General features: G+C 40.2%; 1 protein-coding gene across 5 annotated transcripts; it reads right to left on the bottom strand.

Annotated features, from left to right (window-relative positions):
* Positions 1 to 2,418: 2,418 nt before the first annotated feature.
* rgs14b (regulator of G protein signaling 14b) lies at positions 2,419 to 16,275 on the bottom strand. Of its 5 annotated transcripts, none has more exons than XM_035948802.2 (16): positions 16,082 to 16,275; positions 11,442 to 11,463; positions 11,138 to 11,289; positions 10,937 to 11,029; positions 9,697 to 9,840; positions 9,421 to 9,594; positions 9,248 to 9,329; positions 9,030 to 9,130; positions 8,613 to 8,831; positions 8,271 to 8,347; positions 7,785 to 7,911; positions 5,638 to 5,719; positions 4,814 to 4,866; positions 4,263 to 4,316; positions 4,108 to 4,180; positions 2,419 to 3,475 (listed from the first exon to the last, which is right to left on the bottom strand). In XM_035948802.2, exons 1-16 carry the CDS (start codon positions 16,202 to 16,204, stop codon positions 3,198 to 3,200), a joined length of 1,854 nt encoding a protein of 617 aa, XP_035804695.2. In that variant the 5' UTR covers positions 16,205 to 16,275; the 3' UTR covers positions 2,419 to 3,197. The 5 variants fall into 5 exon arrangements, with proteins under 5 accessions (XP_035804695.2, XP_035804694.2, XP_035804696.2 ...); XM_035948801.2 differs by having other exon boundaries at positions 4,087 to 4,180; positions 16,082 to 16,274; XM_035948803.2 differs by lacking the exon at positions 16,082 to 16,275 and adding an exon at positions 14,497 to 14,632 and having other exon boundaries at positions 4,087 to 4,180.
* Between the last annotated feature and the right edge of the window lie 809 nt (positions 16,276 to 17,084).

Genomic DNA, 17,084 nt, shown 5'->3' with positions numbered 1-17,084 from the left:
CTGAAATTTTCTCCTCAACCTGTTTCCTCTTCAAAACAAGACACTGTAAGAGAAGGAAGTTAAAATTAAAGTAGAGAAGTTTAATGACAAAGTACTTAGCCTTTACAATTCTTGATAAAATGCTGATGTGCACATCTGCATCACATAAGAACCAAATCTGTTCTTGAGATTTGAATTCATAACACTGGCAGAGACTGAGACTAGCCTCATCTCTCAGTGTCAGGTCAACACTAATTAACTCCCCAACTGAGAACCAGAACATGACAAGAACTTCCTGAGCTTAATCTGCACGTGTGTTAAAGTTTCACAAGAACAGAAAAGATATCAAAAAGAACATGACAGCATCACTCCTGCTGTTTTCTGGCACCTCACCAAGAAGGGTCTGGCAAGCGACTACCTACTGGAGACAAACTGGTGGTCATCAGTGCTCATTCATTGATTCAATGACAACACTAACTGACAGTATCATTTCAGCCATGAGTTGATCATTTCCACTCTTTTGAGTAAACTAATCCAGTCCAGGAGAGGAAATCTATTCCTTGGTGTGACTTTGCTGCCTCAGCAGACACCGCTGCTGGTGAACACACTGATCTCAGAACCTCACTTGCTCAGGATATGTATAATTATGTGGGCAGTTACACCACAAGCAAGCACACAGAGGCGGTTAGAGCACCAAGGTGAGCATGAAGGCAGTAATTCTAGTGACAGCCAAGCAGAGAGCACATCAAGGCAGCTCATAGTGTCAAGGACATTATGTCCTGTAATTGACGACGACTGGCCGTCTGTTCTGCCATGTTCAGGTGTGACACACACCCCGTCTCCCCCCAGCTGGATGAATTTAGTCAGTGGTCGCCCAGCACAGCTGCTTCCCTTCCGAATCACAGCTGAGCCATATGTATCTCACCTGATAACTGAGTCAGTGTTAATGAATTCATGATTATTTTCAATTTTAACACACTGAGGACAGACTCTGTCCTTCACCGGCAGATTCTTTCAATGCACAGTAATGTGCATGCATTGATCTGATGGATGGGTTTTGTTTCACAGCACTTATGTATTCCTCTGCAGGACTCTCAAAGGCACAGCGAGGACCACTCAGAGCTCCCATTAACAGGACTGAAAATAAACACTTTCAGATATTCTAAACCCATTTGTTATTTATCCAAGTGCAGAAGGGACAAATTCATAAAGCGAGGCTCAAACTGAAAGCAGTAAATAAAGAGAGACAGGAGAAAGAATTGGCACAACCTGAATGAAAATATGAGCTTTTCCATGAATGAGGAAATGAAAAGGTTTTATCAGAAGACAACATGAGACATTTCATCAAGCACAGTAATGCACCGGGTGACAGATGAGAGGGGAAGATGAATGATGGGAGGCAGAGAGAAAGGGCAGACAAGCACATCTACTGACTGAACAAGCACTGCAATCAGCTCCAAAAATGAGATTAATGAAAATGCCGGGGGTAAATTCAGACACCCACCTCCTTTTCCCCCTTCTTGCTTCTTTTTCTTCTTCTCTCAGTGCAGCAGACGTGCAGTGGAGTAGATGGCACTCCTCATCTCACTGCTGCTATGGTGTCTGTGAGAGAACACCCCTCTCTGCCCATTCATAGCTCCGCCGACACACCACTCACGCATGGATGGAGACGCACACACACAACGCCAGGTGTGCCACTCATTGCGCTGTATGTTAATGTGTCCAGTCTGGCAGTGGGAAGCTGTGGGTGTGACAAACAGGTATCATACGAGGCACATTAATGCTTACAAACATAGCTCTGGTCAGGTCAATTACTTCAGTTACAAATCACAATTACAGCATACTGATGCAGGCAGGATGAGTAAATTAGACACTGTTCGACCTGCATACTGCTAGGCATTGTGAAATATGCATGACATCATCTGTTTAGATGACACCATATGTGACTCATCCAAGTTGTTTTGTAACACATAGAATAGCCAAATACTTAAGCCTCCAAGGCTCATAAAGTGGAAATCACCTTCTAGCAACAAGTGTGGAAACAGATAAGGCAGGTCATTGGCTACGAACACATCCTGAGAGCCAATCATAGCACTGCAATGATCACCGTCACCCAGTAAAAATGACATCACATTACAGCACGTAAGAGGGCGTTTACCAGAATACACCAAATCACACAAGAATGGAATGGATGAATAATGTAATCAAAGCTGGTTACAGTCGGTACACAGACAGATCAGATTTTTTTTCCCCTGCATGAGTCACACACACCGACCACTGTGGTTGTGAGGGTCTCGCTGCACTACAAAACCAAATCACTTAGCATTTGTCAAGCCAGGAACTGACACTCAGTGATTCATCCCAAAAAAAAAAATCCTACTGAGGACTAAAAGCTGAATCTTGACATCTCTTCCCAGACAAAAAACGCAGAAAGAAAGATCACATTTCTTCATTTCTTCCCTTTAATTCTTTAGATACAACCTGTGGCATATATGTAATTATCACAGCAACTGTCTCACTCCCTGTAATATCACATTGCTATTTAATTCTCTGAACCCTGAGATATAGTCTGAGGTGACAAAAAAGCAGGACTTGACCAGAACTTTGCAAGGTGCAATCACAGCAAACCAAACACACATTTCAAAATAGCAAGAAAACACACAAATGCAAGACAGTAATTTAAAATATTAAAAACTTGTTTATACAAAATACTAACAATCTGGGTTGAAATTAAGAAAACTTAATTGTGCAAAACACTTTCAAAACCCCTTCTGGATGGTCACAGTTTCTGAGCAGGTACATTTTTTGGGTTAGAGTTAAAAGAAAAACATCAACACAAAGTTAGATTGTGAAAAACAAAAGCGATGTGAACAGTAAATCCAACTGTACAGCATTAAACACCAGGAAAAAACACTTGTTAAACAATATTTAAAACACGTTTTAGGTTGAAATGTTGACCTAAAATTCTTTGTACAATTCATAGCAAACATTTTCATAGGGATCTGTAGTGTTCTGAAATGACACTATAAATGTTTGCAATGATCTTTCTTCTTTACATATTGCCTTAAAAGATCAAATATCAGCAGTAGAGATGGTAGCACACTGCTGTCTCAGAGCTTATTCATAAACTGTTATAAAAAAAAGTGCTTGTCAATTAGTAATAAGTTTCCATCTTTGTTGTGAGATGTTTATTGTAGTCCATCCCACAAACACCTCTTTCAAACAGTGGTTTCCCTCAAGTCTTTGGATTCTGGTTCATTAATATCAGGGGTTTCCTTCACAGCTCCACCTGAACTTGAAGTAGATGATATCTTCTCCTCCGATTCCACCTTGGGGTCAGCAGTGGAGGAGCTGCTTGTACTGGGCTCGTCCGTCTCCTGTTCTTGATCTGAGGGAAGCTGCAGGAATGAAGGAACCTCCAGCTGCTCTTTGGTCAGAAGGCCTCGCTGGTCATCAACCCTGGAGCACTGAGCCCTCGATAGCATGTCCAGAAGACCTGAAGCACAGAAAATATGTCAACTGTGGGTGTCCTGTCGCATAAACAAATAAAAAATAATATAATTTTGATCTAATGTATTCGCATTGTGCAGCTGATAGTATGCGGGCAACACTGATCAATAAAGTTTCAATAGCAGATCACATCATAAAACATGTCATAAAATGTGTCATTAAAAGTAGTTTAGTCCTCATGAGATCAGTTTGGGAAATGTAAATGAAATCTTCTATCATACAATTATATGACACAACTGTGACGTATCTGGTCCTGTAGAATATTTCCTGGAAATTGTTTTTGTAATTGCATCCCCTGAGAAAGGCTGCGTGATGTCTTAAAAGCTCCAAAACAGCTTCTAAATGAACCTTGTGGTGAGATTATTTTGCAAACAAATGGGAAATATAACATAAAGAATTGCAACACACTGTCCAATTCCTCTGCAGTCTATTTCTGTTCAAATCTGGGCACTTCACACTGACTAAACTATACTTTCACATTAATCTTTCTGTTGATTTTCTTTTGTTATGACATGAAACAAGCTATGATGGTTGTCAAATGATCTTACAGTATTGATGTGTCACCCAACCACACTACATACTGCTGAGGTGTCCTACCGTCCATATCGCGGTTCCTACCGGGCCTAAGCTGATTCTTGGCTCTGTCCGTCTGCGATGATCGAGTCTCCAGACCTGCTCTACCCGCTCCTGCCTATAGGAGCAAAACAGAGTTCAGCATTATCAATACAGAAACTCACATTTTAACACATTTCGCTCAAATATAAAACATTCACCTGCAATGTTGATGCTTTGTAATCTGGAATTTGGTGATGTCCAGAGGCATCGGCCTGTGTTCAGAATCACTGGCTATAAAGTGCACTACATTTGCCGTCAGCCATTTTATGTAAGAGTTCAAATCCTGCCTGTAAATGCTATGTTCTGTGAAGTGCACTCAAAAATCCCAAAATGGGACAAAAAAGAATTATCAAAAGTATAGTTAGATTAATTACTTTCTGCTCACAACTTCATAATGCAATGCGGCACATTTCATTGATGGCATACATTAGCTTGAAAATAAATAAAGCAAAAAAGGCAACATGCAGACCTGCTTCTGATAATTTCAAATTAAATACAAATATAGTGAAGACTGAAGACCAGTGTAGCATCCAACACTGTTCATAGTCTAGGTTTTCAAATAAAAACTTAACATCAAACTTTGTAGCCCTTTCCTCTCAAAACTTTTTAACTCTTAATTCATTATTCCAAAAAACTGCGCCAATCACTTCATTGTACACAAATATATGTATGACTTGCAGAAGCAATGTTTCTATCAATGTGGTCTCACCTGCGAAGCTACAGAGGAACCACTGCCTCTGGAAATGTTGGCCTGGTCTTTACCTGTATCCAGAGACACAAATCAGTACTTCTACCAGGAGTAGAAAAGTAGCCTGTGAGTTGCTGATGATGCTACAAACCTTTAACTTCCCCATCGTGTTAAACACTGACATCAGCCAGATAAAAAATACTGGACAAGAATTAAACTGGTCCTCCTGGGATACAACCACTCTAATCAAATCTACTTTGCTCTTCCTAAATGCAGTGAGTGGAGCTGAGCTGGAGAGCACTGATCCAAAGTGAAGTTCTTTCTGGTCTCTCAGCAGTTGGGATATGAAGTGGGTGAACTGAAAGCGACACAGCACTCAACAAACCAAATGGACTCCGACATTTCAACCCCACAGAAAAGAGTGAAGAGACAGAGAGAGAATCACATACAAAGAAATCAGAGTAGGGAAAGAGAAGCATGCAGACAGCAAAGACCGGGACAGTGAAGTGGACAGTGAAAAGACTTTCTCCCCGCCAGCTAAAAGGGAATGGCAGCCATGAAATGCAGAACACTTACCAGGACCCATTAAGAAACAATTACCTGAATAAGGAGGCTAAGGCAGCTGAAGAGAACACAAAGCCCCACATAATCGACTAACAGCTGACAGAGAGCTAAAATGGGCCTTATCTGATTTGACTGAACATTGACTGAAGTTACTCAACAGCTAAGTGAGTTTCTGTTCATCCTCTGGCTGTTTGCGCCTTATGGGGAGCTGTGTATTAGTTTAAATGTGGTAAGCATTTAAAGAAAATCATTGGCTTTTTATAAAGGTCACGTATATTAACCTTTGGTCCTGTCAAGTCGTATCGTCTTATTGGCCAGCCTGAACACGATGCTGTTCATGTTCACAGGCTCGTCACTTCCAACCTAAAATAAAAACGAAGAAATAAGAATTCCAGTTGGACACGTGCAGACACACAATCAGTTGTACAGTGTTGTGGGGTGAAAGATCAAGACCCCACAGAAGATGACGCTCACATAAATCAGATAAAACACACATTAATGCACTACTAAGATCTTGTAATCTCATTACTTATTCCAGTGACAAAGTAGTGTAACATATTCAACTTTCAGTAATGGCATTAAAATTACAATTTTTTTATAAATACTAAAATGCAAACTGACGCGTTACTGTTGCCTAGCAATGTCTGCTGTAAGAAGGAAAAACAGATGAACAGAGTTCCTTTAAAAGTAGTATATTTTAAAATGTCAGAGATATCTAGTATGCTGTTTTGAAAATAAGAGGTGATCAGTAATGTTAATATACTCCACATAAAGACAAAATTATTAAAGTTAGATGTTGACAGCTTCACCAACATAAAGTTAACTGCATTATTCCCAGGTGAACAGTAGGGTATTTGTTCTTCTGTAAAATTAAAAGCTAGCAATTTAGATTTAGTATATTAAAAATACAGGTCCCACAGTAAGAAGTGGGAAGGTCAGTACACCTTTGATAACTGGTATTCGAGTCCTATTTTTCCAGTACTTCATGTGTTTGCTTTTAGTTTTCATAGCAGGCTCAATCCTCCTTGGCGTGGAGGACACCCAGTATTATATACATTTCTAGATAGACGTTCTGTCATTCTTGTGAGGCATTTTTTTAGTTGTTCTTTGCTGAAGGAGTTGTATAGCTCATCTTTTCTCTTTAAAATACCCCAAAGCTACTGTATTGAATTCAAGTCAGGAGCAATGCGTGCCCAGGTCATACCTTTCACTTTTTTCTTATTTAGAAATTCATTTGTGATTTTGCCAGAGTGCTTTGGATCATTATCGTGCTGGAATATTCCTCTTATGTCAAGCCTCTGAAGACTGGCTGTCATCTTATCAGATGCTATTTTGGTATATTTACAGATATTTATTGTGCCATCTATAAACTGCAAACTCCCCAACACCTTTTGTGGTCATTGCACCCCAAATCATTACACTCCCATCTCTGTGCTCCACTTACAGGATTATGCATCCACTGTGGTAGTCCTGGCAAGGCTCATACCAAACAATGTACTCTTAATATTCATCAGGCTCCTTTTCAAGTTTTTTCTAGTAGTTTTGTGCCATTGAGTAACCAAGGGTGTTGCTTGCCATAGATGCTGATGTTATGTAATATACTTCACACACTGTCTGAGCTGTCACAATAATTCATATTTCCACTTATAACTCCTGTCCTACAGCACGAGTCTGCAGCACTTGTTTTTCAGAGCTAGATTTCCCAAGTAGCGCACTGCCAGTGGCTTCATTTCTGAAGACAGCAGCTCTGATTAGTGGTACTGTGGCTAATTCTACACCTCCTGATTATGGCTTCCACTTTTTTCTGTTTCCATTTTTTTTTTATTAGTACACCAATCGCCCCATATCATTTTTTTGACATTGTGTTGTCATACAATCAGATGTTTTTCAGTCTAGTTTTCCATGCAGAGCCATAATGCAGATAGACACAGTCAATAGATCAAAAACTGAGAAAGGTCTGGCGTTCCCAGTTCATGCAGCTATGGTATTTAAAAATCAGACTTAGTTTTGTCTTAGAGATCATAGGTTTTGTAACTTGTGTATCAGTGATAACAGATGTATTCACATTTGTTGCAACATGTTGTAGTCTCTCTAAAGTTTTTTTGATTGATCATGAGAGGAAACACTCCTGTTCAACTCAGATATAAAGCAGTTATTTATAGGTGATTCAATTCTTAATCATTTTAGATGTAAGTGATACCGTAGCTGTATACTGTATGTCATTCTGTTTCCATCTACAGTATTTTCAATAGACATTTCCATGTTTCAAAAATTAACTCAAAATCCATTGGTGGTATGATTAAACTGAAGTAAACAGTCATCCCTTTCAAATCTGGAGAAATATATTTCTTAATCATTGACGTACATGGGTAACTCCTCAAGCACAGGGAACATAATATGATCCCATTCATACGTAACAGACACTCACCATGGTGATCACGGCCTCTTGCGGCTTGAGATGGTGCTTCTGCATCACCGCAGAAAGGGCGTCCTGCAGTGTCTTACTAGACTTCACCATGATACCCACCGTCTTACCAGTGAAGGCAATCTCCAGCCTGAAACATTTGTATTTCAATAACGTCCCTCACACACTGAATCAAACTGAATCAAATGCAGTGGAACAGCACTATAGAGTTACTGTCATGCAAAGCCTGGAGTCACAAAGAAACCTGCCAACTAATGATATCTTTACAGGATGTCCATATCTGAATTAATGTGGCAACTTATTTAATAAGATATTAAATACAAATGATGACTGAAATTATTTATGCCCAAAAGATTTGTGTCATTCTTAGCAAAAGGACTTCCCTCTAACATGGTGAGAAGCGATATGGTGTAGTGGAGATGTAGGTGTGAAAAGCCTGTTAGGGTGACAAAGACAGAAAAAGAGAAGGAAGTGACTTAGTTGACTCACGCAAACATCACTCTGAGCTCCAGAGAAACCTGCTGATCTCTCAATACTGAGCAGTCCTGGTCCAGCGATAAGGGTTGCTGTAGAGAAAGTAATTGTGTATCAGATAGAAAGACCTGAAGTGATTTTTACAGATGTCAGCATCAACAGAGAATACTTTATATTATAGTTTATAAATAAAGATTGTGTGAGATGAGGTACTAGGAGGAAGTTAGGACAGGAAGAGGGCAGTCATCTCTCACACTCCCTGGTGCAAAACAACTTTTCAGTGTGGCACAGCAGGCACATTTCAACAGCTTGATTTAGAGCTGCAGCTTGTGCTGCAGACAGAGCAGGAGTGCTCACCTTGTCCTTGCCTTGAAGGTAAATGATGACGTCTTTCAGTGGGAAGCCTCTCTTCTCACACAGGCTGGCCAGCATGTCTTTGATAGGTTGCCCATTAGGTGTGGGGGCCAGAGAGGCACTGCCATCGGGCAGGAAGACACAGCAGTAACCCCCTTCCACACCAATACGACTCCCAAATCCACCAGCCTGTTCAGGGGTGCGAGGACTCGCTCCGCCATTCTACATCACAGATTGAGACGAGAGTCAAAGGACTAAAAGGTGAAATGTATACATAAAAAATTCACTTTAGGACCAATTTGTCACCTTGAGGACCACATTTTATCATTCGCGTGTGCCTTCAATCGTAAAAGTTTGAAATTAACGTTGATTTCCCATAAGCCTAGGCAGCTACAAATGTTTTGTCACAAATGTACTGACCTCTATCTGCCTGTAGATGGAGCCAAGCTCCACACTGCTGGTTGACTTGACTGACATATGGGACTCTTTCTGGGGGCCTGAACCATGAATGTTGGATGCATCTATTGTTATTGAATCCAAGAAAAATAACATATAAAATAGGAGAAAAGGAAGAAACTTGAAAAAAGTACAGGAAGGCTTAGCAAAAAGCACAAAAGCTGCAATTTGGGAGTTTCTACCTCCCCAAGATCCTCTTTTCTGTCGCTGTTTCTCTGAGGCACTTTTACCACCTGGCAAGCTGTTGGAGTTTAACTTCTTGTTCTGTTAGAGACAGATATGAAATAAATGCCATTGTTGTGAAAGTCAGACAAAGATTGTATGCATTTCCTTTCCCCACTCTCATCTTATCTACCTTCTTGTCACTTAAGGGGCTTCTGGTGCCCACGTCCTCCCAGGATCCCATGCGGACAGGCTCTGTAGAGATCTGAGGTAGAAGTTTGCCTTCTACACTTGCCAAGGTACAGTTCTGGTAGAGAGGAGAGCGCACAAAACGCCTGTAGCTGTCCATCTTCATCAGCTTAAATATCTGACATAAAGCAGAGAGAGTGAAGCATACAATTAATCTGTAGCAGAAAAAATAAATCACTGTATTATTGAGCTGAAATTGGAGCGTGGACTATCTACAGACCTGTGCTTGAGCTTTGTTGAACATGTCAGGTGTGGGCTGTTCCAGAACCTTTTCCTCTGTCTTGGCTGTATCATCGATGTTGACGGAGTAGGGAGCATTGTCAGACAGATACGTGTTGTAGATGGAGCAAGCTGATGCTTTCAGCTGGGAACAACAGCAGCTACATTAGACTGAATCATCCTGAAAATTAGATATGACCTAAATGTTGTTTCCTAATTATTGTTTAGAAGCTGTTGAGACATCAGCAAGAACAGAAACACTCAGTGATACTAGAAATTAATTTCCCTTTGGATTTCATCTGGGGCTGCACAGTGGCGTAGTGGTTAGCACTTTCGCCTTGCAGCGAGAAGTTCCCTGGTTCGCGTCCCGGCTTTCCCGGGATCTTTCTGCATGGAGTTTGCATGTTCTCCCTGTGCATGCGTGGGTTCTCTCCGGGTACTCCGGCTTCCTCCCACAGTCCAAAAATATGCTGAGGCTAATTGATTACTCTAAATTGCCCGTAGGTGTGAATGTGTGAGTGCTTGTTTGTCTATATATGTAGCCCTGCGACAGACTGGCGACCTGTCTAGGGTGTCCCCTGCCTTCGCCTGAGTCAGCTGGGATAGACTCCAGCCCCCCACCGCGACCCTAGTGAGGATTAAGCGGTGTATAGATAATGAATGAATGAATGGATGGATGGATGGATGGATGGATGGATGGATGGATTTCATCTGAACATTTAGCTCCTAATGCCAATCTAAGACAGCACTTAGTGTGTGTAAAGCTGTTAACTGACTTGTCCCTCCTTTTTAAATGTTGCATGAATTAATTCAAGCATCTGTACTGTGAGTCATACAAGTTGCAAAAGGGCAATTCACTTCAGAGACAGCTTAGCAACCACAGAAACTACACTGCTGTGTGGATAAACGTCAATTCAGTCATTTGATACCCTTAACTTGTTCCATTAACAACAGAATTCAATAAATGAACAATATTTCTCCAGGGAGGTACAAAATAGATTAAAAGTTAGTGTTTGCTATTGAAGCATCCCAGGTGGCACTTTTATTTAAACAACTGATACAAATATCAAAACTTCACAGAATTCAACAGGAAAGTTTGAACATTGCTGCTTCATATTACTTAAAGCTTGGTAACTCAGTAAAACAACTTCAGATATTGCTGTGTACTGCAGTAAACCTTCCACATCCACATAAACACAACAGTATAAAAAATGTATGGAGGTAGAAAAGTGCCATCATACCTCATCCAAGGAGTTGGCTGGAATCCTTTTGAACTTCTCACAAGCTTGCCAGAATAAAATGTTCTCTGCACTCACCTCAGATCTCAAGAACGCCTGTAGACAAACACACTATGAACATGCCGCTTAGCGGGAGGACAGGAAGTATAAAACGTCAGGACTTGAAAATTCCTGAGGTTGTTGAAAACTACAAAATTACACTACCGTAAAGTAACGGACCCCACAAGGGTCCTCCAACAGCTTCTCAAAGGAGACAGCCCAGCTCAGCACACTGTTGGCAGGGCCAGACTCTCCGCCTGGAGTACCTGGAAGGCTGGAGCTGCTGCCTCCACAGCCCCGTGCAGACATGTTCAACTCTACAACACACCCAGACACAAACACACCCATTTATCAGCACCAAAAAGCATGACAAAGAATGACACTGAATCAGATATTTTCATGCACAGACACGTTCAGACTGTAGTAATGTACAGAATAGGCAGCATGCAAGTTGTCTGTTCATGCTCACCTCCATCTGACACTGCCTGGCTCTGTGAACACAGAGAGAAATACTTTACAGCAAGAAAACCAAAACCAAATGAAACGTGCAAGAACACTTGATAAAATAGAATACTCTTCACTGAGGGTGTCACAGACCTGTTGTCTATGGTATTAATATACATTTCTGTGGCAGTTGAAAAATTAAACAATCACTTGACTGACCCAGAAAACCATAAAAACAAAGAATAATTGCATCAGAACTAATACCAGTTCACACAGTCAAAAGTAAATAAAACAAACATAAGTTCAGTTTGTTGGATTTCAGATAAAAATGTTGAGATTTTCAATACATTTCAGAATTACTGCAACAGCTACACTGTGTGCTCCAAACCATACAAATACACCAGCACACAGCCATTTAGGAAGGGAAATGTGAGCAACAGCTGCTTGTTGGGTTTTTTTTTTTTTGCTTTTTTCTCTCTTTCTCTGTAACACTGTAGTGCAATTAGCTAAGGCTGTTTTCACAGGAAGTGGTTGCTCTACCATGACAACAGCTCTCATTCAAGTTTCTGATCTCTCAAAAGTGACATCTTGTAGAAGTTCTTTCTGTTTCAATACATGCACTGCTGCAGTAATTCACTGAATTCAGCAAACCATTTACACACAAACCCACACTGACAACTGTGTTTGCATATGACCCAGGTATCAAGATAACTAGATATTAATCCAAGAAAGCACACACAGAAACACTACTGCTCAAGAATCAACTTTATGGATGTGTTGCTTAAAGTGGAAAGGATTGGATGAAAACCCAAAAGTTCTTGGTTTTAATCCATGAACACGCGTCTGTAGTTTATATGCTCTTCTATCTAGGTTTCCTCTGGGGGCTCTGGTTTCCTCCCACAGTCCACAGACATGCAAGTTCAAAATCTAAAATTGCCCAGAGGTGTGAAAGTGGGTGTGTTTCTGTCTTTGCAGATTTGTCCTACGTATACAGTGCAAGGATAATACAATAAATATTGTCCCAATTAACGGCCACTCACACTCTCACTGCCACTTAGGTAAATCTAAGTTTAAGAAAACTACTGTACAATTAAGTCATCAAACCTCATTAAATATCTTCACTAGCTGTCTGATGGGTAAGCAAGCTAATTTGGTTTTGTTTGTGGCAAAGTTTTTCTTGCTTAACTCTAATCTTGAAATAAAATAAGAATTTGGTAACATGTCCATATGGTGCTTTTATAAGCTGGAAGACATGTGAGAGGAGTAAGCAGACAACGCCATAGCTGAGTATTTCAACACCGCAGTGTGCTGATGTACTGACAGTCTCAAAAACACAGATTCAGACTTGCAGGGATTCTTATGTAACAGACTTAAGCAACCAGTCCTTTCTTCTTGCAGGATGGGACTTTCTGAATCATTATTCTTGTTTAGAATTGGTTCCTAGTTCAAAAATGTATGAACAAATTACTCCTAAATTACAATTTCCTATTTTGTAGCATAGAGTAGTTTTACAGTATTCAAACAGAAATACTGGTGAGCTGGTGTGCTTGAGCTGCATTGAGCACGGGAGGAGTAAATAGAGGAACTTTATAGATTGATACATTCAAAAAGAGGTGTAGAGTTAGAGTATATTGTATCCATTTTAAGGCACTAAGGGACTAATTTCACGAAAACAGCTGCTAAATGTGCAATTTTGATTAACAGGAATATGTTTTTGTTGGTTTAATCAATGCCAGAAGAGAGAGTTTAAATCAAGGTTTTCACAAAGTCCAGCATAACCTGTATTAAAAGTGACTGAGCCAACTCTGGGGCATTACAGAACTTTTTTTGTCTCAGTATCCACAAATCTGACACAAAAACATGCTCAAATTCAAAGTCTTGCGAGACAATTTGGCAGTGCACACAGTAAAACTAGTAAATGGGACCAAAACCCATCTACTACATAGAAAAAGGCAGTCAAAAAACAGAAATGTAGTCACAAGGTTTCCATTTTTCTGTTAGCAAATTGCTAGTGAGTGAGAAGACGTGTGATTCTGAGTGCATATAGTGAGAGTGACATTGTAACTCTGTTCTTGATAACAGCTCTTGGCAGTTGTTGAGCTTTGACCATATAAGGCTGAACTGGGTTGGTTGTTTCTGCAGGTGTGAGCTCCTCTGAGACTCCAGCTCTTCAATTCTTTGCTCTTCTGTGCAAGCTCTGGTTCCAACAACACAAGCTGGTGTCTACAAATAGACGTCCCAGGCTTGAGTCAAGACAGCAGGAAGTCAACAGGAGAAGTCACAAACATTTCATGCACAATTTCTAAAAACTGTGATGAAAACAGCTGATTCATCACGTTCTTACTTGCGCACCTCCCATTCTCCACAATTTTCTGAAAATCGTTTTCAAAGAGACTGATACACAAACACACTGTACGCAAGGAAAGAGATTTCCATATTTCAATCCACACAAAATGCAAAGCACAGAGAGCCTTTGTGAAGATACGCAACTTCCTGGACCTCTTGGCTTCAATATACAAAATACATCTATAGATATACTTTCACACCTCTTGCAGCGCAGACCCATTTCAAGACACATAATGATCTCACACTGAGTTAACTAAAGCCAGCTCAGCCCACACATGACAGAATTGCCAACAGGCATGGCTTGCTTTCTGCCTCTGGCTCAGGAAGGCCCGGCCTGTTTTCAGTAGCAACCAACTGTAACCACACAGCCCGATTGGTCCTGGCACTGTCGCAGAGTGGAGGCGGACAATACGAGCCAACGCAAGACAACTGCTCCCCGCACTCTTGATACTCTGGACTGGATGTCAGCTCAACAGTATCAGTCCAGTTAAAAAAGTGACCGAAAGACTGTAACAGTCTGAAATACAGGAAAGGCTTTCAGGTTCAAACTTACAGGTATTTGACACACTCAACTCCAAATTATCCCTTCTGAATCTGCTCACAGTCTTGAACTTCCAGGATGTAAGAGCTGACAAAGCCTCTTGTATCATACATCGCAGAGCATAACCAAACCACTGGACCCACAAGACCACTGCAGAACCAAATCAAACCTAACAAAAGTGGTGCCAACTCACCATGTGGCCAACAGGAATCCCTAAAGCATTGCAGTTCTTTGCCATGGTGGCCGAAACAACGGATTAAAAACTGAAGTCTTGTGCGATGTGCACACTGTCAAGGGACACGGCAGAGTGCTCCACCCAAACTTGATGCACACTTCTCTCACACACACTCAAAAACTCATCACTTGGGTCTTCCTGCCTGGAGGGGGAAGTCTCGCCATAGCAACAAGCCACAAAAGAGGAAGTATGGTTACTATGATCAAACCGTTCTCAGCCTACGTCTTGAGAAACACTGTGATGTGGGGACACAGACGAAGACAGTCGCACTCATTCTGTTTTTGATGTACAGTCGCTGTAGCACTTACTTAATGCAGCTTTTAAAAGTTACACAACATAGACAGTAGCTTTGCAGTTACTGCATTTAAGAAGTTTCATTTTTAGCATGTGGCATAGTTTGCTGCTTTTTTAAAACACAATAAAGCCGATTTAGGTTTGAAAGTGAACCACACAAAGTCAAAGGTATTCTCTATACTATGTCTGCAACACACGGCAGCCATAAATATGATGTTATTTGTTAAACTACAAATTCTACATTTTCTGCACAACACAAATTCACCATCTGACTTCACACTGTTGAAGGGAAATTTACAAAGACAAGTCTTGTGAGCTAATTGTCATGAAGCTTTGCAGATATTAGCTCAACGTTATACGAGTATAACTCCACTGCTACAGCAAATAGATGAATGTAAGTGGATTCCAAAGTAAATTGCAAGCAGGCTATAGACGTTCTATAAAAGAGTCTATGAAGCAAACATGCACACTCAAAGTGTCATTGTCATACAGTGGTGTAATTAGGCCCAGGCATCTGAGACTATTGCCCCGAATGTTTAATTGTTTAATGAAAAGCCCTGGAGCTAACTTTTAATGTTTTGTTGTTGTTTACAGATGTAAGAATATGCTTTAAAACAGACATTCAGTTTATGCATTAAAGCCTGTTCACTGTTTGTTAATATCTAAACTGCTCACCAAAGTCAAAATGTTTTTCTGTGACATTGAGTGCTTCAGTGCAAAGATTTTTTTGTAGTTTCACAGTCTAACAGCAGGATATTTGCAGACATTATTATGAGCATGGATGCTTCCCATACAATTTTACCACATCTTATTGTTGCATTTTAAGTTGCTGTAGTTGAAAATTACAAATATGGTCTAGACAATTTTCTGTTTTTTGGTTGTTGTTTTTTTTAGCAACGAGGACAGCATATCTGCTCTGATAATTATTAGATATTTATTTAAGGTATTGTGCTATGGAACATTATAAATCAACCTCTTCCCCTGGACTATTTAAAGGCTCTATTAAATCTAATTTAGAAAAACAAGTACTTACAGTGTACACCTTTGCAAATATAGCGATCTAAATCTGTTGGTGCATTCAATGTGGAGTATATGTTTAGCCTAGCAAGAAAGTAAAATGGCCTTACTTTGCCTACAGCACACTTTTTATTGTCACTTAAAAAATACTTTGAAAGTGGTGCAACTACCGAGTTAAAATCTAAATATTCCAAGGCAAAGGCCAATGCTAACAACTTCTCTGTTGTCATACCTTGTTGTCCGTCATTACGCCACCTCCTATGATGCACCATTTGTCATATTTCTTGTACTGTTTTTGTGCTGCAGCTTTTGCCAGGCGGGAGAAACTGCGATAAAGTCTTCTGAAAGCGACCATCCTTGGGGAAAGCAACACAATGTGCGACAAAAGAGACGACAACAGTCAGAACAGCACCGGAAAAACACAGGTCAGAGTCACTTAAGCATTTCCACCTTAACTAGCAAACCCTGACATGCGCAGAAGTTGATGGCCAGGTGTGGTCTGACAATTTCATTAACGATGCAAAATCTGTCATTTTATATTGTTGAAATTCTCAGAAAATATTAAGATGAAAAGCTATCTTCTGGTGTATGAGGCCTTATGCTCAACTACCACAAAGCAACAGGTTAGCATGAAAGCAAGATATGAAAAAAGGGTGTGAGATTAGTTGTGCTGTTCCTAAATAAACATCCCAAAAGTAAGAGTATTGGGGCTACCATTAGAAGCAACACCACCTGCTTCAGCAAAACATGCTCATAAAATTTAGAGGACATTAAATAATTACACCACCTTAGTATATTTGAGTATTGACACAGTAATGTTATTTTATGTCATTCAGAAGCGAGTCAGACCCATCCTAACATTTAAATTTAGCCTAGTTTTTCTAATCTTTCAAATTTTATTGTGTTAATATTATTGTTATCATGTGACTTTAGCCTATTAGAGTAATATGCAAACATTTATCCTGCTAACATCACTGATAGCATGTTACAGTAGCCTGTCAGATTAATATGCAAACGTTCAGCATGCTAATACAATACACATTTGCATTGTTATGGCAGTAAAGGAGAACTTGTGAGAATAGCATGTAAACATTTTTAATACTAATACTATTGTTAGCATGCTATTTTAGCCTGTTAGAGTAGTATGCCAACATTTACCAAGCTAATAATGCTACCAGTATGTTACATTAGCCTGTTAGAGTAGTATGCCAGCATTTATCATGCTAATAATGCTA

The sequence above is a fragment of the Amphiprion ocellaris genome, chromosome 13, assembly GCF_022539595.1.
Source record: "Amphiprion ocellaris isolate individual 3 ecotype Okinawa chromosome 13, ASM2253959v1, whole genome shotgun sequence".
Classification (NCBI taxonomy): domain Eukaryota; kingdom Metazoa; phylum Chordata; class Actinopteri; family Pomacentridae; genus Amphiprion; species Amphiprion ocellaris.
Note: the sequence above shows the minus strand (reverse complement) of the source record. Positions and strands in the feature narration are given on the sequence as shown.